Source organism: Phyllobates terribilis, unplaced genomic scaffold (assembly GCF_046119375.1).
Source record: "Phyllobates terribilis strain yellow unplaced genomic scaffold, ASM4611937v1 Scaffold_4__5_contigs__length_816908805, whole genome shotgun sequence".
Lineage (NCBI taxonomy): Eukaryota > Metazoa > Chordata > Amphibia > Anura > Dendrobatidae > Phyllobates > Phyllobates terribilis.
Genome location: NW_027362764.1, coordinates 730,183,383 through 730,207,558, shown reverse-complemented (window position 1 = coordinate 730,207,558; position 24,176 = coordinate 730,183,383). Strand labels below are relative to the sequence as shown.

Below are 24,176 nucleotides of genomic sequence, written 5' to 3'. Positions count from 1 at the left end.
ACCATATCTTTGTATTATTCACAGACTGCTACTCTCATCTTCTTTACTGATGCAGTTATTTAGCATATTACTATCTGGGGTGTTTGTCCAATGTTCTAGGGCTTTCTCCTCCTATCGCTACTGCTCAGCTGTGAGCTATGATGTCCTCTCACTATTTTAAATCAACCTAAAATGCCTGCTGTATTTCCTGCTTAGGCTTATTATACAGGCTATGATAGTCCCCTCCAATTGGCTGTACTCTACTATTTGATTTTGTAGCTGCAACGTATTGTGGGAAATCTACACAGTCATTCCTCAGGTCAGTCTTATATGGCTGATGCAATATACAATATCTAAAAGCCTTCAGGCATGGGATAGAGCAACAATATTAAAGTAGTGGATAGCACCTTTAAAAAAAACTGCCTTAAAGGAAAATAAACTATCATGTTAGCCAGGACATATTTATTAATAATAATAATAATAATAATAATAATCTTTATTTTTATATAGCGCTAACATATTCCGCAGTGCTTTACATACATTATCGGCACTGTGTCCATTGGGGCTCATAATATACATTCCCTATCAGTATGACTTTGGAGTGTGGGAGGAAACCAGAGAACCCGGAGGAAGCCCACGCAAAAACTGGGAGCACTCCTTCCAGATGTTGTCCTTGGTGGGATTTGAACCCTGGGCCCTAGTGCTGCGTATGTCTAAAGGTTCTCATAAATCTTAAATTAAAATAGGCAAAACCTTATTATTTTGGCTAATCAAACAACCATCTAATCATGTATTCAGGTCTCAAGGCTTTCCCTATTTTCATCTTTGCATTCAAATGCCAAATCATTTTGTATTTTTTTCAAATAAGTCACTGTCAGTGGCTTACTCTATTCTCCCCAAGAGCTTACATGGCCGAGAGGCAGGAGAGATAGTTGGTTGAGCTAGCAATTGGTCTACAACAATCTTGTGCATTATTACCCTTTAGGTATATTGTGAAATCTTTATTATTACAGTATGGCTTCTATATTATTGTACCTCAAAAAAGTATGGAATTGCAATATAGACTATGTTCTTTCAGCCTGCGGAGTCCAATAATAAATATAAACTGCCTGGTTTATATGTTAAACATTGACATAAAACTGGATATATACACAGCCTAATCTGTGATAGACTAGTTGGCAGTAGTTGTCTGACAACACTAGTGCAAATGGTTTTAAAGCAGCATGTTGTTAGCAATCATCAAACTAAATTGATCAGCTCATACTTGGGTTTGCTTAAAGAGGTTGTCACCCGGCACCCTCTCCGATCAGCTGCTCTCTGGGCCGCCAGCAGCTGGAACCGCCTGGTTACTGAATTGCACCGTCTACGGATAGTGGCCATTGCCAGGATCTGCATATCCATCCCCTATTGACTTGAATAGCGGGCAATTGGCAGCACCTGGCCGCAGCCACTATCAGTAGATAGATCAGCTCCAAAGCTGAATACTTCCGGCAGCAACCGGTACCGAGAACAGCTGATCGGTGGGGGTGCAGGGTGTTGCACCCCCTCCCATTAGACAGTGATGACGTATCCTATCTCTGGATTTCATATACATATTAGTTATGTTGTGAATTTTATATCAGTTGCATTTTAATCTTCTGTTCTAATTTTTATCACATGATTCCCAATGGTTACAAAAATGTAATTATATAATCTGGATTTTGCAGCTCATTATTGCAGCACTCCAGAGTCTCCTCCACATGGATTCATTGTAAGTCAGACGGGTGGACAACTGAACAGTATGGTTCGCTGGGCCTGTGATCGAGGATTTAGGCTCATTGGAAAAGGCACAGCTGTCTGCAAAAAATCACCATATGGTTATTATACATGGGATGCGCCTGTTCCTGCGTGTCAGGGTAAATATATATTTAATTCATAGCGAATTGTACGAATCTATCTATATATCTATCTATCTATCTATCTCATTCTATTTCATTCTTTCTTTACTTTTTTTTTTACATTTCTTTCCTTATTTCCTTTTCTTCTTCTTTCATGTCTGATTTTAGCTTTGACAACATGATTTGGGCTTTTTATCATGATTTTGCATCTACTTTTGTGGAAGTAAATATACAGTATAATAGTTCATCACTACTCTAAATGTCACACAATAATATCTGCTCCTGCCGTGACATATCCAAAGCCACAATGTGATGAGTGATGAACAACATGAAGGGTCTTATTGCAGTTTAGGTTGCTGCTTTGTATGCTACAATGCATTTTTTAGGAAGATATCACCTGCAATAAGTTCTTTCCGTTTCTCTATATTAACACATAATTCTGCCCCTATAGATTAATATAAAAAATTCAAGACATTTTTAGATATACATTAAATTTAATATTATATAAAAAACATGTATACTGATTGTTGGCAATTAAAGTGCTTCAGAGCCAGTGGCGTAACTTGAAACTTGTGGACCCCATTACAAAAATCTTTATTAAGGCCCCGAACATTCACAGGTGTTTATTAAAAAATTCACAGGGAAACTAGTAAATAGATAGGTCTTACTCCTACTCAATAATATTCAAACACTAAAAAACACTAAAAAATTGGAGTACTGACTTCACATATATATAATCAATTAACATAGCTTTATTAATCACAAAAAATATTATTTACAAAAATCAAATGCAATTAAAAGAGGTGAACACAAAGAAGATACAGCATCACTCTGGGAAAAGGAACACAAGGGCAAGAAATCAATTGTAATGCACAAACCAAGGTTAAAGACAAATTATGAGAAGGGGACAGAAATAGTAGTTCAGTAGGCCTAATAGCCAGACTCACCACTCATATGAGTCCCAAATGTTCATAAGCTAGCCGCAAAAGCAGTATATCAGCAAAGTGCATGTGCATATAGCTTAGCTCGCCCATTATATGAGTCCCATAAGTTCATTAACTAGCCACAACAACAGGGTACCAGCAAAGTGCATGTGCATATAAATCACAGCTAATAAAGCTTACCCATGATAAAGTGCAAGTGCAAGATCCAAGAAGACAGCCTGATGCGCATTTCCCATTTGCTTTTTCACAGGAATTCCTTTTACCAGGGTGATATTGTATATTCTTCATGTTCACCTCTTTTTTGTATGTGATTTTTGTAAATAATACTTTTTAGGACTAATACAGCTATGTTAATTGATTATATATGAAGTCAGCACTTAAATATTTAGTTTTTGCAAATCACTGGTCTTTAAAAGCATTTGTCCTCTTATATAGGTCAAATAGACCTAATTTTTTTAAAATAGGTTGCAATCAAAATGTTGCATTATTTCACTACAATAGACACTGTGCTGCACTTCTTATTACTTACTGGAGAATGAGACATTTACCAATCCATCAGTGAGCTTGTTCTGAAAGAGAGTTTTTATCTATCTCATATGTTTTTTTTCCTGATATTTCCTCAGCTGATTTAGGACCACAGACTACATCAAAGATTAGCCAAACTTTGAATCGGTCATAAATCAGATTGGGATAGCTCATAAAAAGACATAAGAAAGAGTTGGAAACTCTCCTACAGAACAAGCCTACTGATGGATGAAGGTGCAACATTTTTAAAGAGACCTTTTAGGAAAAATTATTTTTAGCCCACAATATTTGTACTGTATTTGGGTAAAAAAAATGTCTCCAAAGGAGTCCATATATTTAAAAAAAAAATTGCAGTAGTGTGCACATATATCAAGCAAGAAGCCTTCAATTATTATGACTTAAGAAAAAATCCAAGAGATGGGTCCAAGCTGACTAGAGTGGAAAATCAGAGTAATTGTTGCTGATAAAATTATCAAGGGAGGGACTGAAGAAAATGGCTGTGAGTGACTTTCTTGCTCCAGAAAGATGAATATGGGGTTGAAAGAAAAATGCCGCAGATACTGTAGATAGAGATTTTGTTGCTACCAAACCAAGAGCCCTACAAACTAGAAGTAGCCAGCCTTCTAGCCTATATGCATATGTCACTACTGGAAAAGCTAGACCGTATTGACTATTCCCTTAGTTGTTTGTTGCTTAAAAATACCATGTCTCTCCCTGGACATGACCAACAAGTTTTGCTCTTCATAGTGAGCCACAACCACCAAAAGTAATGCCTCTTTTTGAGCAAATAAACTTTTCTATGTCTATGGCATTTTGGTTAAAATTCAAAGCGTATATACTACAGACAATGCCGGCTCATGGACATCCTCCGGAGATTTGACATTTCAAACAGGCCTGCAGGTGAATTGTGTCAAATCGATCAAATTGTGTGATTTGATAGTGATGCGATGACTGATCATTAAGCTGGAGTTCCACTTCAAAACCAACTATTACTGGTAGGAAAGATGAGAAAACAATTCACCCAAATGATTAACTCTTACGTACATAGCATATCAGTGCAATTTCTTTAATAACAGCCTGTGCAGATCTATATGTTATTTCTAGGCTTCTAATTATATCAGTAAGGTTCTAGGAACATACTGCACACACTTTACTTAGTTACAGTCACCGATCTTATTACGCAGTTTATCATACAAATTAAGATGTTAATGAGATAGTTGGAATTATAGTTGAATTCATGGGACCCTGATTTGTTTGACATTTGCAAAAAAAGCCCTCAAGAGATAATGCATTTAGGCAAATCAAATCAATTAAGAAGAACAATGCTTGATACACTTCACAAACTTAAGGGCTATTGCTTGATCAGGTTACAAAAGTACAAGACAAGGGAAGGGAAGCAGAACAAGGGCTGGATCAGCAAGTAGAGGAGTTGTGCCAGAAATGTAACAAATATGCATAGATTTACAATTTTGTTAAATTAGGTATCTTATCTGAATCTTTTTATGTAGATAATTTGTTATAAACCTAGTAAAGGTATTCTGCTGAATTCTGCTAAATAGTGACCATTCATCTCCATTGCTTCAAAATCACAGTCAACACAGAATGGCTGTTGCATTGGGATAGTTAAGATCTATCCATAAACTTCCTCAATACATACCTAGAAAATATCATAACTTCTACTAATTATGTGGCCACTAACGGAAGCCATACATTTACATTTGAGGCTATTTGAATAACATTAAAAAGTATGAACAAATTTTTCAATACTGAGTAAAAAATATATTGATACTAGAGTTGAGAAAAATTTTCTCAGATCCTTGTCCAACGGCCACATTGATAGTCCTTAGCTGCCTGACCAGAGCTCTACAAGCCTCCTACTACCAGCGACATCCCGGCTCCTCTTCTGATTAGTAGGTTGCTGCAACATTATGTGTGCTTTGTGCCACAACATAATGATGTTGCAGCAGAATACTAATCAGAAGAGACATCGGGAATGCCACAGGTAGTAGGAGATTCTCAGTAGTGGCCATAGACTAATGACATGGCTGCTGGACCAGGATCTTATAAATCTTTAACTCAACTCTAAAAAATTTTCAATTTGAGAGTCCTCAGTGGTTAATACATTTTAATGACTAACTGAAAAGATGGTAACAAATAGCAGGCTACTCAGGTCTCTTCATCAATCTCAGTGTAACAGAAAATCTGAAGAGTCATATATTTATACACAACAGAGCACAAGAATAAAGCAATAGATGAGACAAGTGACGTGAAGCAGAACTATGAGTATGGGATGGTGGAGAAAGCATTGTGGCTGTAAATATTGGAGCGGTTCATAGATAAGGAGTGTGAAAGTTTTATTGTCCTGTGATTGAGGTCTTGTCTAGGGTACTGATGCCCCCACAGGTCTGAGGAGAACATTCCTTAGTTGATGTAGAATGACATAAATCAAAGCAACTCATTGATTCCTGCTCTGAATGTGTCAAAGGTCATCATGAGTTTGTATCCCAGACTCTTTTGTCTCTCTGGGATGTGAAATTACCTTTCCAAATCAACAATTTCATGTCTATGATGCTGGTATTGAAAGGTAACTTCACATCCCAGAGAGACAGAAGTATGTGGGAATACAAACTTAAAATGACCTTTCACACATTCTTAGCAGATATGAATGAATTGCATGGATTTATGTATTTTTACATCAATTAAGGAATTAAATCAATTGGGGGCATCACAATCTCTGGACCAGATCTCAATCAGGGGATAATAAAACTTTCACACTCCTTATCTATGAACTGCTCCAATATTTACAGCCACAACGCTTTCTCCACCTTCCCATACTCATAGTTCTTCTTCACGTCACTTGTCTCATCTATTGCATTATTCTTGTGCCCTGTTGTGTATAAATATGTGATTCTTCAGATTTTGTGTTATTCTGAGCTTGTAGAAGAAGCTTGAGTAGTCTTGAATGCTTGCCATTTGGTGCCATCTTTTCAGTTAACCATTAGACTCTCAAATGTTAATATTTTTCTATCTACTGACTAACAGGCTATAATGATATATTTTTCCTGTACTCAACTCTAATTGACACATAGCAGTACATATGACAGTAGGGCATACTTTAGTTGTAGTATCAATAATATAAGAGGACAATATCACATTGAACCATCTATGCTGTGGTAAATGAGAAGCATTTTGTGTTCCAAAATGGATCTTTATTGTTCCAACGCATTTCGGCACCAGACCGACACCTTTCTCGAGGTTACCTTGAGAATTACAGTACTTAGGCATACTTTAGACATAGGATACGATAGACTACAATAAATGCTTGCCTTTAGGTAGCCCTGAAGGAAGCCTGGTAGATGAAAGACTGACATCTAAAAGACATCTGAATACTATGCAAATGATTTGAATTCACAAGTAAATTAGGCAATCACAGCACTGATCAGAGCTGAAGTAAAACATTGCAGTATTCAGAGCAGGTAGGCATTTAAAGCTAAAAATAAAGTTTCTTTTTTACTATTTGCAATTTTTCTTATCTATCCTTAACATGGATTTGTCAGCAAGTCACACAATACAAACTGCATGGTAATGGTTCTTCACTGCTGTTTTGTCACACAAATTATCCGTACAGTAAATTCAAAGTTTTTTACCTGTTTGTCAATTTCTATTGCTGAGCTGTGAGCAGTAATATCCTCTTACTAAAGTTATTCCCCCAAAATGATATGCTGCATTCCCTGCCTCAGCTTTTATTCTGTTTATGTGGTGTACTATGTAACGTAATAGTATATTATAAGGAAGCCAGTCCAGTCACACCCAAGGTCATTTGAGCCTTCTCAGGCTGATGCAATCTTTTGCAAAGTATAAAAGAGTGGTGGTCATTTTTGGCAATTTACACAAATCAAATTGAAAATTGTTTGTATTGCCGGCACTAGTGAATTTCCTAATATTCAAAAAAAAATTGATTCGCATCTAATCAATTCGCTGATTTCTACTACAGTGGGCCGTAGGGTGTGGATCTATAGGAAGATGTAGAAATAGAAAGAAAACCTAAATTCTAAGATGAATAAAATATATGTTTAATAAAACGTGTGAAATAGAGATGTTGTAAAATATACAGTATTCATTTCACATTTTGCATTGGATAGGTCTTGGATATGTCATATAAATCTCACGGAATTTAATTACCATTTTGTGAATATGATTGTACACACTTACTGTTATGTAATTCTCATACGAGCGCTACATTTTCTTTGCAGCAATCTCGTGTGGGATTCCAAAGGCTCCTTTATATGGAGGCATATTGGCAACAGATTACTTAGTGGGTACAAGTGTCACTTATTTTTGTAATGATGGATTTAAGTTATCTTCCAAAGAACTCATTCAGGCCGTATGCCAGCCAGATGGCACGTGGAGCAATCATAACAAAACACCTCGTTGTGTAGGTAAGTGAGACTGAGAGCTGTATTTATAGGATATTACACTATTAACATGTGACTGTCATTAACTAGCATCATGTTTCATAAATCTGCAGCAGCTTGGAAACATTTTTGATATTGTAAGACTGTATTTTTCACGTTGAGAAGATTCATGACTGTTCGATGTCTCATCCATGCAACCAGCACGTGCTCTTTTTGATACAATGTTAGGTTCTGCTCTGGATTTGTAAATTTTTTGACAAGTATGGAATAGTCTGCAGCTCTATTCCAACTGTAAAAATACTGCAACCCTTCAAGTTAAAGGAGTCCAGGAAGGTACATTTTAGTCCATTGAAAAATTGATCCATTACAGCAGCCATGACTCATGGTTGTAAAAAGAAGCCATGATGCTAATGTGAATCAGCACTTTTGGTGAACAATATTGATTTTAATAGAGAGAGCAGTGCACAAGAAACTTAATGGAGGACCTTTTTATGTCATATCAGATGGAAATATCCCTTTGGTGGGATTGTCCATTTTTTTTCTTCTACAAATATCCCAGGATTGCTGGTGTTGGGTGCCCACTGGACTCTGGGCTTTGTCTTCTTGCCTGGACATTATCTGATCCCTGCATCCAATCAGTGGCCACAGTGTTAAACAATGTGTCACCACTGTGATCAATCACTGACTGGAGTGGTCATATGTTCTTAAAACTGAATTGATAAATTTCTAGGAGAAATAACAAAAAACATCAAAACATAGAGGTGCAAGTAGAGTTGATCCAGAATTATTTCATGTGGAAAACACCTATTAAAACAGAACTGTCAGAAGATTTGACAAGTCACCTATATATTGCCAATAGCAGTAGTATCCTGTCAATTTAGGTAAAAGTGGCACCACTTTTTGTTGACATTGGGTCAATGTGTTCTATACATTTATTAATATTTTTCATATTTTTCAAGTTGTGAATTTCAGCTTCAGTAGTTTTATTTGTCCACCTATGCTAAATCCTAAAAAGAAATTAAGTTTCTCCATCCTATGATTTAGGGACTATTCATAGAAATGAACAAATCAATTTGTGACCATGGAGTACTGACTTGGCCCTGGATAGAGCAGTGTGAGCCTGCCCCTGAAACTCCACTTTTAATTAGCCGGCCTGGTGTGACATCATGTTTGTATCACTGTAATGATGACATCATGCCAGGCTAACTAAAAAGAGCCACGGATAATGGCAGGTAGGAGTAGGTTTGAAAGACTCCCTTCCAGGAGTGAAGGAATACTGACCTGGCCTTTACAAATTGATTCACTCATTTCCAGTTATTATTCATGAAATGATTATTTAAATTAGTAGCTCTCTTTGGATAAATCTTTATATTTTTCATCATAAATGTTTAAGTTCACTTGAGGTTGAATTAATCCACATCTATCTAATTTATTTTGGATATGGACATTGTATATGCATAATCCTACAAATACTTCTATATATTTGGCCAATTGAAGAATATTATGGATTTTTTTTGCCTCAGTTTTATATATATTCCAGTTTTATATATATTCCAATAAATTATGTCGATGAATGTGTTCCTTTAGGTTTTCTCCAATTTAAGCCTTCTTTTCAGTTCACAAGACAAGTAAGGAAAAAAGTAACCTTACTGCACTATTATGGAATTATTGGCTAAATTAGTTGGGTCAAGTTACACGTTTTTATTCCTCCTTAGGTCTTTCAATTACTTCGATAACAAAGACCAAAGTATCCCTGAAAGCCTACTTTATTAACCACCGAGATGCTGAAATAGTGCTTAATGAGATATAATGTGACAAGACCCTCTACAAAGATACAGTTTTATTCTCTAAGTTACAACTGTTAATGTATAGTTTTTTCTGCTTTTTGCTACTTAGTATTAGCAAGCATGAATCAAAGCTGTGAATTCATTTTGGCACACTTAACTGAAAAAATACTGGACTTGTCAAATGACAAGCATTTAAAATTACAGATAGAAACTGCTGTTTCCAGCTCTCCTTTTATGCAGTGTATGAGATATAAAACATTTCTTCACATAATTTATCCTTAAAAGTTTAAAAATTTTTCTTCTGAAGCTCGCATTTACTACAATTCACTGTAAGCTTCTAAACTCTGTTCAGCTTCCTCCATGCCAGGTCAGTCTCTAGCCCAGTGTTTCGCAATTCCAGTCTTCAAACTTGTAATGTACTGTTAGGCTAAGTGCTCACGATGCAGAAATGCTGCAGAGCGTTTCTGCATCTCCCTGGCAGAAAAAACGCATGCAAATTTTACATGCGTTTTTTCTGCCAGGTAGAAGCGTTTATGAAGCGTTTTGTACATGCGATTTCTCATGCGGGTTGTCAAGCGCTTTTCCAAGCAATTTTAGCATCACTTGGAAAGTGCTTGACAACTTGGTCACACTATATAAATTCATGCAACCGACATGGATTTATGTTGTGTGACCAAGTTACAATGATGCAAATGCAGCATCAATAGTAAAAAAGAATAAAAATGTTGAAAAATAAAAAAAAACATTATACTCACCTTCCGATGGCCCCGGTCTCTTTCTCCGGTGCTTCCGATGTCTTCGGCGGCTCACGGTGCTCTAAAAAGGACCTTCCATGATGTAATTTAGTCATGTGACAGGTCACACGATCGCCAACATCAGCGGTCGCGTGACCAGTCACATGACTAAATGACGTCATGGAAGGTCCTTTGACACCACCGCGAGCAGCCGAAGAGCCAGCAGTGCCACTGGGACCAGACAGGGGGCCATCAGAAGGTAAGTATATGTTTTTTTTTATTTAATTATTTTTTAACTACAATTACTATGGTACCCGTGTCTGGAGGAGAGTCTCCTCTTCTACAGACCCAATTGCATAGCATCCTCATGCATACTTGTATGCATGCGGATGTTATGCTGCTCAATGATAGTCTATGGTGGCTAAAACGCCGTGATTCCGCAAAATTAATGAACGTGCTGCAGATTTTACCGCAATGATAATCAGCAGGGGAAAGTTCCACAGCATGTGCACAGTACATGCGGATTATCATTGGGGACCATTGCAGACCTATTACCAAACATTTTTTAAGCGTTTCCGTGGCGGAAATTAAGCTGCGGAAATGCTTAAAAAATGCATAGTGGGCATGCAGCCTTATACAAGCAGCTGCAGAAAAAAAAAAGTTAAAAGGGTTTTCCATGGTTAAAACAAAATGCGTTAAAGGTAATACTAGAAGAAAAGAAGCATTCATTATTTATATAAACCTCCTTTTGCTAGAGTACTGTCTTTCTGCTGCCCCCTGATAGTCTTTGTATACTTGACGGGAGTGATGATGTCTTGTTGACAAAAGTGACTATTGTAGCCATTGACAATAGTTATGTGTGTTGGTAAAACCATCATCTTTGCTGTTCAAAAAATAAAAAAGGTAGGAGCACCAAACCAGCACCATTGGAGTGGCAGTTCTTTAAATAAGCAATTAACACTATCTTTCTTATTTTTGCAGTCTCCTCTTTCAGGCCATTTTAGGCCACCACTTTAAACTTTTTTTTACATTGAAAAAAAAAAAAACATTGCAGAGAGCTTTCTAAATATCTGGGCCTGGCAATAAGGTTTTTTTGAAGGTTTCTACTCCTGAAGTCCACCTTTGCACTTAAATATTTGGCAGTGGTTGTATTAGTCTACCTGAGAATCTGGATAGAAAAAAGATGCAGGAAAAAGATATATCTTTGCAATGTGTTTGCCAGATTTGAGAGTCCTCAGTGGTTGATACCTTTTAATGGCTAACTGAAAAGATGGGAGCAAATGGCAAGCTTTCAAGACTACTCAAGCCTCGTCGTCTTCAGGCATAGAATAACACAAAATCTGAAGAATCACATATTTATACACAACAGGGCACAAGAATAATTCAATAGATGAGACAAGTGACATGAAGCAGAATTATGAGTATGGGAAGGTGGAGAAAGCGTTGTGGCCGTAAATATTGGAGCAGTTTATAGATAAGGAGTGTTAAACTTTTAGTGTCCTGTGATTGAAATCTGGTCCAGGGTTGTGATGACACCACAGGTCTTAGTAGCACATTCCTTAGTTGATGTAGAATGACTTAAATCCATGCTAGACAATCATTCCTTCACTGAGTGTGTCAAAGGTTGTCATGAGTTTGTATTCCCAAATTTTTCTGTCTCTCTGAGATTTGAAGTTATCTTTTATTGGTAGTGGTGCTGCAAATAGGATTACACATTCTAGTACAAGTCTATGGGTGCGTGTAAAACATTGGACTGCACTTGGATGTCATCTGAATCCGGTCTGATTTATGCAGACACAGACAATGGAGAAGATGGAATCAAGTTCTCCGTCTTCTCCGCACTTATGATACGATTCTTTCATGCGAGAAAATCTGATCGAACTAAGATGAAACTCAGCTCAAACTCTTAGCAGAATTTGAGCTGTCTTTAGAATAATCGACCCAATTCTCTCGCATGAGAGAATTAATGCTTTTATGACCCCAGCCTTATAGGAATAGTTGAACTTTCAACTTTTTGCCCAGAATGTCGCTTATTAAAAATGGTTACAGTGTATTTTTGCCATACGCATTAAAAGCTCCTGCGAATTAATTTTGTCTATATGTTTTCATTCTTTAGAAATTTTCATGTTCATTAAATTTACACTATTTGCTCTGATATAACATAGGTTTATTTTGCTTCTTTTAAAGTTGTTACATGTCCAAGTATAAATTCCTTCACCTTGGAGCACGGAAGATGGCGCATCGTTAATGGATCCCACTATGAGTACAAGACAAAAGTTGTCTTTAGCTGTGATCCAGGCTACTTCCGTTTGGGACCAGCATCTATTCAGTGCCTTGCCAATGGCACATGGAGTTGGAGAAACGAGAGACCGCACTGCCAAAGTATGTATAGAAGATTATTTAGTGCTAGACATTGCATAATTACGAAGATGGGTAATAAATAAATATGTATTTTTTCTTAATGCTTTTTTAAAATATGTATTATTTATTAAGACGAGTAGTAAGTGATATTTTATCAGAAAAGGTACAGACTTGTTTGGTGCTCCGCTTGCATTTCGTGTGGGGTATTCGAGTTTGACAATGTTGCCTTTGAAGCTCGTAGGCTCATTCTGAATTCAATTGCTGACCTTCTTGCCCTTGGGAAGTCCCTGGAAACAGCTTCAATGGTCTCTGCTTCTCAGAAGGCAACACAAAGCTGTCGAAATGCTCACAATATACGGTATTTTGAATATGAAATAGTTACAGTGCGTAGATGATTTTTTTTTTAGGGATGTAGATATTTCTATTGTTACGGCTCTATTCAAAAGATCTTAGAAATATTGCTTAGGATAAATTGTGATATTTGATGAGAGATTTTATCATGAACTACACATTGAATCTTGGATTTTTATGCAGATCATCACGTAATTTGCTTGCGACTATGAAATATCAAGAGGTAAATGTGACTAGATGAGACATGGAGTATCAGGATTCATTCTAATTATTATTGACATTTTTTTTAAAGTTCTTATATAAAATGCGTTGGCTGTGACATAGAAGGGGCCTGGTCCAGCTATTGTATTGAGCAGTAAACCAACCTCCTTTACACATAACAATGATGATGTGCTGTCATAGAAAACTGTGTCCTGTATCAAACTCACAGCTGAAAGTGGAGCTGCCTATCTCTGGGCTACCTATGGTCTTGTACTATGTTATATGCAGGGTTAAGGATGAGTGGATCGATCCACAGAAGATCACATTCAGGTTGAATTTCTTGAATTTTGCTGTTTTACTCAAACTTGAATACTTTGAGATTCGATTTGTGATTCACAAAAAATCTTGCCCAGTACCATTTCCCACATCATTTTGTGTTGCCATATGGGCCCCCCATAAAGTACTGCAACTATGAAATCTAGTAGACTATCAAACCTTATACAGTAGTGGTCAGTACAGGGGCCATCACAGATCAGCGGGTCCCAGTTGAGCATAGTTTGTACGGCAGAGTTGTTTTCCATTTCCATAGTCACTGGAAAAGTCTCTCCCTATTCTGCAGAGCAGTGGTCCCCAACCTTTCTGACCTTAAGAGCCACATCCAGCTCTGAAAGAGTGTCACGAGCCACATTCTGCTTTGAGAGAGGGTTGTGAGCCACATCCAGCTCTCGTCCCCTTCAACCAACGCCACCATTACTGTTACAATGATAACCAAAGCTTTTCCACAGAAATTACCCCAAAGCAGAATACCAAGATCCAAAGATTCTCACAATACCTCCAAATAGAAAAAAATTCAGCTCACCCGAAAAAGCTTTTGGTCCACCGGTAGTGCAGGGATGTAAAGCTTAAGTTGGCAACAAAGCAAGATATGGTTTCAAAGAGTGTATCCAGCAACAATTCTTGCATAGTCACTATATAAAATAACCCCTGTGCTATACCATGATTAAGAACATTAATAGTGTTGAGCCACCCCCGTAGTGTTCGAGTTCGGTTCGGTTCGTCGAACACCCGTGTGTTCGCCGAACTGTTCGTCGAACTGTTCGTCGAACACCTTCGAACACCGTTAAAACCAATGGCAGGCAAACAAAAACACATAGAAACACATAGAAAACACCTTCAAAGGTGTCCAAAAGCTGACAAACTGCTCAGAAGACATAACTAACACATGGAAAAGTGACAAGTACATATAGTCATGCGAAAATAAAAGAGGTGGAGGAGTAAAAGGAGGGGGAGACACAGATATAGGCATGTCATGCCCTTCTAAAATGCAAAAAGTGAGAAGCTGACACGGCCAGTCCGCTCCTGCCCGTGCCACCTCCGTGTCGCCGGGTTTGTGCCAGAGCCGCGGTGAACCCCGACGGCCAGCCCCCCTCTCCCAATACTGGTGCCTGTCCGCTGGTGGGTCGAGCGAGCCCCCCTGTGGTGGAGGCAGCTCTAAGCTTTTTAATTTAAATTGTCTCTCTAATTTGAATGAATACACTTTAAATCCATTTACAAGGATCTATTGGAGGGCAAGTCTCATGCCAGCAGCCGCGGTAATTCCAGCTCCAGTAGCGTCCACTAAAGCTGCTGCAGTTAAAAAGCTTTTATAAGGATCGAGCTCGGCTGTCCACCGCAAGGCATCCTACTGCCAGTCCCAGCCCCTATGCCTTGGGATGCCTCCTGATGCTCTTCACTAAGTATCCCATGGTCCCGAAGCATTTCCTTTGAAAAAATTAAGTGTCTAAACTGCAGGTGGTATAGCTTGCTTAACAGCCGGGATAATCCGCTGACTAGCAGACACTGCTACTAGGCACAAAGTATTTCCTGGGCTAGATGCAGTTAAAAATTTGTAATTAGATACTCTCGTTGGATGCTGAGAAAGCATTCCATAGAGTCTCCTGGCACGCCATATATGATTCTCTTAAAAAGCTTGGGGTAGGGGTCTAGGGGACCCTTTTATAGCCAAAATCACGGCCCTGTATCGCAATACGTCACCTAGGCTGAAGATAAATGGAACTGTAGCAACCTGAGGGCTCGGTTGCTACAGACGTATTGCACCTCACCCAGAGGTGTGATATCTCACTCTCAGGTAAGGATGGAGTGTGGATCAGGACCCGACACTTGCATGCATTACACCACATTGCCGTGGGGCAGGGCGACCAATATGCCCCTGAGATGGGCACGACAGTCCCTGTCCCTGGCTGGAGTGGGGGGAGGGAACACTGAGGAAGGGGAACCCTGTAGTGCAGGAGCAGGGAGGAAGCAGTTCCTGGGTGCATTGAGAAGGGAGTATAAAAGGTGGGCACCATCTTAGTTCAGTGCAGAGAAGTCTGAGCAGAAGTGGCAGGGAGCAGGGGCTCTGCATGAGCTCTGCTCCGGAGGCGGGCCCAGTAACAGAGGCCCAGGCCTGGAAGAGGGAGAAGGAAGGAAGAGGAGCGGAGAAGGCTCCAGGAACGAGGAATGAAGGGATCCCAGGGGTGCGGACGGGCGAGTCGCCACCGCACGCCCGAATCCACCTGCGTGGAGGGGTCAGGCCAAAGGGGGAGACCGGTCCCTGAACTAGTGGAGGCAGGAAACGACCCTCAGCTAGAAACCGGAGGCTCTGACATTTTATGTGGCGCAGCCCCTCACTACACCCGCTAGGAAGGCACCACATAGGGTCAGGGAAACTGGCGCCAAGTTTACCAAGAGGAGGCCCGAGGCAGCCGGACAGAAGTGTTGGTAAGAAAGGCCAGACAAAGGACACACAAAGGGGGTCCTGTGAAGTGCTCCAAAGTTATCTGGGAGTTGTCTGAGCCCCTCACCTGGTTAGCACAGTACGACGTGGGCAGCCGTTACCTGCAGACGTGGTCTGGATAATAAGAACTGTGAGTAAAGGCCCTGGACTGCATCACTGACTCCGTGTCGTTACTGCTGCTGCCCTGCACCATCACCCCCATCCTCCGCATACACTGCCCTGAGGCTATACTCCTCCCGTGGGGAGTTATGCTACGCTCTGCTGCACCCACAACACCAGCCTCAGCGGTCTGCCCTGTAGCGGCGGTTCACTCTGACCGCAATCCACGGGTGGCGTAGTCGGACATTTAAACATCAAAACCACATAAATAGTTCCGCCACTGGTTTGACCGCCCTGAGCCACGGAACCGGGTCGCCGCCACGAAGACTACAACCACCAGCATCCACCAAAAAGGGTCCGGCTCCGGGTGTCCCAAGGCCCAGGGGGTGCGTCAGAACATTTTCATCACCTTTCACAATCACCAATGGGACAAGGCAGGGATGTCCTCTGTCCCCTCTCTTATACATCCTAGTGACGGAGCACCTGCTCTCATCAATTCGCCATAACCCCAATATTAGGTGGATTGAGGTGGGAGGCACCGAGTACAAGTGCTCTCTATTTGCTGATGATGTCCTAGTATATATCACTCAATCACATATATCCATCCCTGCTGTTATGGCTGAAATAGATCACTTTGTTACATGGTAAAATTTTAAAATCAATGCAGCGAAGTCTGAGGCCCTCAATGTCTCCCTCCCCAAATCCATATAGGATTCCATCCAGTCCAACTTTCCCTTTGCCTGGCCCTCACAGGGTATCAAATACTTAGGAATTCCTATTCATAGAGACCTCTCCCATCTATGTTATCTTAATTTTGGGCCCTTTATTGAACAATTCCATACAGACCACGGTTGGCAAGTTAGAACTGTAAGATTCACTACGTGAACCACTGGTGTTTTGTGGAAAAGCACATGTACACTGCGTTCCAAATTATTATGCAAAAAGTGTTTAGGAGTGATAAGGGAAGAATTTGTTTGTTTGTCAGTTAAACTCATTGATGGTGATGTGTGTCAGGGCTCTTTATATCACTGTAAGCAATTGCAGACACCTGTGCTAATTAGTTTGGCAGGTGTGTCCAATGAAAGGCAAGACTACTTAAGAAGGCTCTCTCACATTATTAAGCAGCCTACATTTTCTGCCAAAATGGGAAAGAAAAAGGATGTGTCGGCTGCTGAGAAGCAACAAATTGTGGAGTGTTTAGGTCAAGGCATGACTACAATCAACATTGTGCGATGATCAGGATGAAGTGTCTTCGCAATCAAGAAGTATGTAACTGATTCACAGTACACACGTGTGCGTGCTGATAAGGGCAAATTGAGGACTCTTTCCTACAGGCAATTACGTCAGGTTGAAAGAGCAGCGGCAAAAAAGCCTTGTCATAGCAGCAGAGAAGTTTTTGAAGCTGCTTGTGCCTCCAACGTCCCCCGAACAACAAGATGCAGGGTCCTTCAGAGGTTTGCAGCTGTGCATACGCCATCCTGTCGACCTCCTCTATCCACTTCACACAAGCAGAAACGGCTCCAGTGGGCCAAACATTACATGAAGACTGATTTCAAAACTGTTTTGTTCACGGATGAGTGCCGTGCAGCGCTTGATGGTCCAGATGGATGGAGTGGAGGATGGCTGGTTGATGGACACCCCACGCAAACACGGCTACAGCGCCAACAAGGAGGAGGTGGAGTAATGTTTTGGGCTGGAATCATGGGGAGAGAGATTGTCGGCCCCTTTAGGATCCCTGAAGGCGCTAAAGATGAACTCCATAATGTATGTGGATTTTCTCAAACAGCACTTCCTGCCATGGTTCAAGAAGAAGAACCGTGTATTTCACAGCAAGATCATTTTTCTGCATCATAATGCACCATCTCATGCTGCACATAAAACATCTGCATCTCTGGCTGATATGGGCATAAAAGGGGACAAACTTATGGTGTGACCCCCATGCTCCCCTGACCTCTACCCCATTCAGAACCTTTGGAGCATCATTAAAAGGAGTGTCTATGATGGCGGGAGGCAGTTCACATCTAAGCAACAGCTCTGGGAGGGTATTCTGTCCTCATGCAAACAATTGAAGCAGAAACCATCCAAAACCTGACAAATTCAATGGACGAGAGAGTTCAGAAGCTCCTTTCGAACAAGGGGTCCTATATGAAAATGTAACATCACCTAGAATAAAGTTTTGAGTTGAAAACTGTTTGATTTCAGTTTCTAACAACCTGCTAATGCTTATAATTTCAAAAATGACCATTTTTTTGGTCTTTATTAAAATGAAAAGGTTGATCGAAAAGTTTGGGGGATCTAAGAGTGTGGCAACCCAGTAGTCATGATTACTTCGAATTCTGACAATATGAGGGTCATGCTGCAGGTAGTGCAGCAAGAAGGCACTTATGTGTCTTGCGCATCTCGGAGCCCCAAAATTATTTTCCGGGCTAGATGCAGCTAAAAATTATTTTTAATTTTAAATCTGGTGGAGCTTATTATAGATGGCCTAATAGGATCAGTGCTGCACACTGCTACAAAGCCCAAATTATTTTCCAGTCAAGATACAGATAAACATGATTAGTAATTTGAAAGCTTAAAACGGTTGGTAGGGTGATTTTAACCAATCATCAAGCTTTTACTCTCCCCAGGATGACACAGGGGTAGAAAAGTCGTTTCGGATCCATGATTTGTTCATCTTTATGAACGTGAGTCTGTCTACATTATCAGTGGAGAGCCACGTGCGCTTATCTGTCAGCACACCACCAGCAGCGCTGAACACACGTTCAGACAGAACGCTGGCTGCGGGGCATGACAAGATCTCCAAGGCGTAAGTGGCTAGCTCCGGCCATTTATCCAGATTGGAAGCCCAAAAAGAGCAAGGGTCCAGTGACACAGTCGTGGCTTCAATGTTTACTTGGAGATACTCCTGTACCATCGTCTCTAGGCGTTGACTATGTGTCAGACTTCTTGTCTCCTGTGGCCTTGCAAAGGATGGGCTAAAAAAGTGGTGAAATGATTCCGCAAAATTGATGTTACCAGCAGATACTGTGGTTCTGTTACGGTTTGAGTGCTGAACACTTGACGGTCCCACGGTTGGCAAGTTGGAACTGTGAGATTCACTACGTGCACCACTGGTGTTTTGTGGAAAAGCACATGTAAGGTTCTGCAACAGTCTCTGCTGATACTCCTGCATGCGTGCATCCCTTTCTATGGCAGGAATAATTTCTGCAAATTTCCTTTTGTACCGGGGATCTAACAGTGTGGCAACCCAGTAGTCAGGATTATTTCTAATTCTCACAATTCGAGGGTCATGTTGCAGGTAGTGCAGCAAGAAGGCACTCATGTGTGTTGCGCATCCAGGAGCACCAAGTCCCTGTTGTGTTGGTGGCGAGGTAACAATCATGCTTCCTTCCTCTGTCCTCTCCCCCCAACCTCGCACAACAGAAATGTGATCAAGATCTCCCTCATCTGATGAGTCTTCCATCAGTTCGTCCTCCACTTCTTCCTGGGCTCCTGCACCTTCCTCACTAGTTTGGCTGCTACCATGCGCCCTGGTAAAACCATCTCCCCCACCCTCACATGCCTGACGCCTTGGTGCTGCCGACCGTCTGGACCTTGCAGATGTTAGCCCTTCCGCATACAACTCCTCCTCCTCTACTTCCTCCACCTCCTCTTGTGCCACCACCTGACTCCGAATTCTGTTTAACATGTGCTCCAGCATGTAAATCACCGGAATAGTCATGCTGATAATGGCATCATCAGCACTAAACATCTTCGTCGCCATTTCAAAACTGTGCAGAAGGGTGCATAGGTCCCTGATCTGAGACCACTCCTCCAGCGTGATTTGCCCCACCTCTGGATCTTGTTGGCCCAGGCTATACGTCAGAACGTATTGCACCAGGGCTTGTCGGTGCTGCCACAGTCGCTGCAACATGTGCAGAGTTGAATTCCACCGGGTAGGCACATCGCATTTTAGCCGGTGAAGTGGCAGGCCCAACGACTTCTGTAGAGATGTAAGTCGCTGAGCTGCGGGATGCGAACGGCGGAAGTGAGCACACAGCGACCGTGCCCTCTGCAGAAGGCCATCTAGTCTGGCATAGTGGGCTAAAAATTGCTGGACAACCAGGTTCAACACGTGAGCCATACAAGGCACGTGTGTGACATTGCCCCGGTGAAGGGCCGCACCAAGGTTTGCAGCATTGTCGCACACGGCCTTCCCTGGTTTCAGGTCCAGTGGAGACAGCCATTCATGAAATTGGTTCTCCAGAGCTGACCACAACTCCTCAGCTGTGTGACTCACATTTCCCAGACATTTCAAGGTAAAAACCGCCTGATGACGTTGAGCCCTACTGCCAGCATAGTAAGGAGGTGTGCAGGATCCCTTCTGCGCAGTTAGAAAGCTTGTGGCATGACCAGACAGGCTTTGGGTGCAGGTGGAAGACCGAGAGGAGGTTGAGGAGGCAGAAGCAGTGGAGGAACTTTGACATAAAGAGGATTGACGCACAACTCGTGGGGACGGCAAGACTTGGACAGCAGCCCCTTGTCCTGCTGTCACCATAGTTACCCAGTGCCCAGTCAGCGACATGTAACGCCCCTGTCCATGCCTACTCGTCCAAGTGTCTGTGGTGAAATGCACCCTGTCACGCACAGAGTTTCTCAAAGAAGCGGTGATGTTGTGTGCGACATGCTGGTGGAGCGCAGGCACACCTTTCTTTGAGAAGTAGTGCCGACTGGGCATCTGGTACTGGGGCACTGCGACGGACATAAGGTCTCGAAAATCCTCTGTGTCCACCAGGCGGAAAGGCAGCATTTCTGTAGCCAAGAGCTTGCAGATGGTGAAATTCAACCTCTTAGCTTTCTCATGGCTAGGAGGAAATGGTCTTTTACTTGTCCACATCTGAGGGACCGAGGGCTGGCTATTGTGCTTAGACGGGGTTGATTAGGGTGTCCCCGGCAAACTGCCGGTCTGTAAGGAAGATGCAGGCGGACATGTTAGGTTACCTTGATCCAAAGGTGGTGCTATCGATGTCGGACAGCGCTCAACACCAGCTGGTGTTACCACCTCCAAAGAAAATGATGACCTGCCAATCACGCTGGCTGTTGCGGGTAAAGAGGTGGCAGGTCTGCGCCCCAAAACAGGTGTGACTGCTGTCCCCCCAGTCACAGAGGATGAAGAGGCCGCGGATGCACAAGATATGGCAGACGGTGGTTGGCCCGGCTGGCTAGGCCGCATTGTAGCACACTGAGCTTCCCACTGCAACTTATGCTTCATGTCCATGTGCCGGTTCATGCATGAAGTACTCAAACTATGTATTTTTTGGCCTCTACTTAGCTTTTGCTGACAAATGTTACAGATAACACGAGTTGGGTCATCTTTATCAATCTGAAAAAATGCCCAGACTATGCAAGGCTTAGCACCCATGCGACCTGAAGAGCCACCACGACTTGTGGTGAGAGGCAGAGTTGTGTTTGAGGATGCAGTTGTTGACGTGCTTCCAGTACTACGTCTCTGTCCAGGAAGGCGCAACCTGACCTCGTCGTCACTAGCATCTTCCTCCACCTCCTCTGCTGACCTCATCTCTTGGCTGACTGTGGGTTGACAGTAAGTGGGATCTCCAACCTCATCATCATCACCCTGTGTGTTATCACACCCGTCGTCCTCAGAGCCAACCTGTTCCTGCCCTGACAAAAAACTAAAGTTGTCGCTCCAATCAGGTATTTGAGTCTTATCATCGTCTTCCTCATTGTCTCCACCAACAGGAGTTACAGTTTGGGAATGAGGGTCTACATTATGGTCAGAACCTTCTGCGTCTGGTCCTGGATCCGACTCATAAAGATTCTGGGCATCAGTGCAGAACATTTCCTCGTCTGGATTCACAGAAGCGCTGGAGTCGACCTCTGATTCCCAGGCTATAGTGTGAGTAAACAGCTCTGCAGACTCAACCATCTGTTCTACCTCATACTCAGACGGGCAGCTGGAGATTTGGGAGCTGTGAGGAAGCAAGTGCGATTTGGGTGACACCTTTGAGGACTGGAGTATTTGTGATGTTGAAGTTGATGTGGAGGAGAGCCCACTTAAAGGAGCACTTGATATCCGTTGAAGCACCTGCTGTTTTTGTGCCTCATCTGGAATTTGTAGCGATTGGCGTGGCCGTAAGAAAGGGATCTTATCACATTGTCCGCTAAAAGAAGTAGACATTTTAGTTTGGCTGGAAGATGGTCTTTCTTCTGCAGATGTTACTGTTGCTTTAACACCTACCCCACGGACACAACCTTTTTTCCCCTTCCCAACACGCCTATTCCCCTTTCCACCAGCAGCAGGCCTTTTTCCACTCATTTTGGTGGTTAACTAATTCACAACTCTGGAGTTGTTTGCACAAAAAAACAATGGATGGTAACCGAGCAGAGCTGAGTGGCCAAACTGTGGTATTAGGCCAAAACTATTGGCTGGGTTAGATGCAGAAAAAAATTATATTCAATTTGCAACCTGATGGAGGTCAGTATAGATGGACTAATACAACAAGTCCCACACACAGCTAGAAGCCCAATATTTTTTCAGAGGTAGATGCAGAAAAAAATATATTCAGTTTGCAACCTGATGGAGGTCTGTATAGATGGATTAATAGAACAAGACCCACACACAGCTAGAAGCCCAATATTTTTTCAGAGGTAGATGCAGAAAAAAATATATTAAGTTTGCAACCTGATGGAGGTCAGTATAGATGGACTAATACAACAAGTCCCACACACAGCTAGAAGCCCAAATATTTTTTCAGAGGTACTGTAGATGCAGATAAAAATAATTTTTAATTTGCAACCTGATGGAGGTCAATATAGATGGACTAACAGAGAAAGTCCCACACACTGCTAGAAGGCCAAATATTTTTTCAGAGCTAGATGCATGCAAAAAATTAATTTGAATTTGCAACCTGATGGAGGTCAGTATAGGTGGACTAATAGAACAAGTCCCACACACTGCTAGAAGGCCAAATATTTTTTCAGAGCTAGATGCAGAAAAAAATTAGATTCAGTTTGCAACCTGATGGAGGTCTGTATAGGTGGATTAATAGAACAAGACCCACACACAGCTAGAAGCCCAATATTTTTTCAGAGGTAGATGCAGAAAAAAATATATTCAGTTTGCAACCTGATGGAGGTCAGTATAGATGGACTAATACAACAAGTCCCACACACAGCTAGAAGCCCAATATTTTTTCAGAGGTAGATGCAGAAAAAAATATATTCAGTTTGCAACCTGATGGAGGTCAGTATAGATGGACTAATACAACAAGTCCCACACACAGCTAGAAGCCCAAATATTTTTTCAGAGGTACTGTAGATGCAGATAAATATTATTTTTAATTTGCAACCTGATGGAGGTCAGTATAGATGGACTAACAGAGAAAGTCCCACACACTACTAGAAGGCCAAATATTTTTTCAGAGCTAGATGCAGAAAAAAATTATATTCAGTTTGCAACCTGATGGAGGTCTGTATAGATGGATTAATAGAACAAGACCCACACACAGCTAGAAGCCCAATATTTTTTCAGAGGTAGATGCAGAAAAAAATATATTCAGTTTGCAACCTGATGGAGGTCTGTATAGATGGATTAATAGAACAAGACCCACACACAGCTAGAAGCCCAATATTTTTTCAGAGGTAGATGCAGAAAAAAATATATTCAGTTTGCAACCTGATGGAGGTCAGTATAGGTGGACTAATAGAACAAGTCCCACACACTGCTAGAAGGCCAAATATTTTTTCAGAGCTAGATGCAGAAAAAAATTAGATTCAGTTTGCAACCTGATGGAGGTCAGTATAGATGGACTAATAGAATGATGCTATGCCCAAAAGATTTTACTTCACTAGGTGCAGTAAAAAAATTGGTATTCTATACACAGGTGGTATATCTTGCAACACAGATAGGCTACTCCACTGACTAACACACTCTGCAATAGGCCAAAAAGGATTAGCTTTGCTAGATTCAGCCAAATGCTGTGAAAAAAACTTGCACAGCACTGGCACAGACCTGCCTGGCAAAAACTGATAGGAACTGATGTAACCTAGTCCTGAAAAGGACTCCAATTACAATTAGTCTTTACTCCCACAACCTATCTATTTAAGAGCACAGACCTCCCTGATAAA

At 41.4% G+C, this 24,176-nt stretch overlaps 1 protein-coding gene across 7 annotated transcripts in view; it reads left to right on the top strand.

Annotated features, from left to right (window-relative positions):
• The window catches only part of CSMD3 (CUB and Sushi multiple domains 3), a 2,085,767-nt gene that overhangs the window by 1,834,863 nt on the left and 226,728 nt on the right, over positions 1–24,176 (top strand). For all 7 annotated transcript variants that reach the window (XM_073679791.1, XM_073679790.1, XM_073679789.1 and 4 more), the window contains 3 exons: positions 1,686–1,874; positions 7,579–7,764; positions 12,449–12,643. In XM_073679791.1, the coding sequence (XP_073535892.1) occupies positions 1,686–1,874; positions 7,579–7,764; positions 12,449–12,643 (570 nt within the window). The remainder of the gene's footprint in view (positions 1–1,685; positions 1,875–7,578; positions 7,765–12,448; positions 12,644–24,176) is intronic.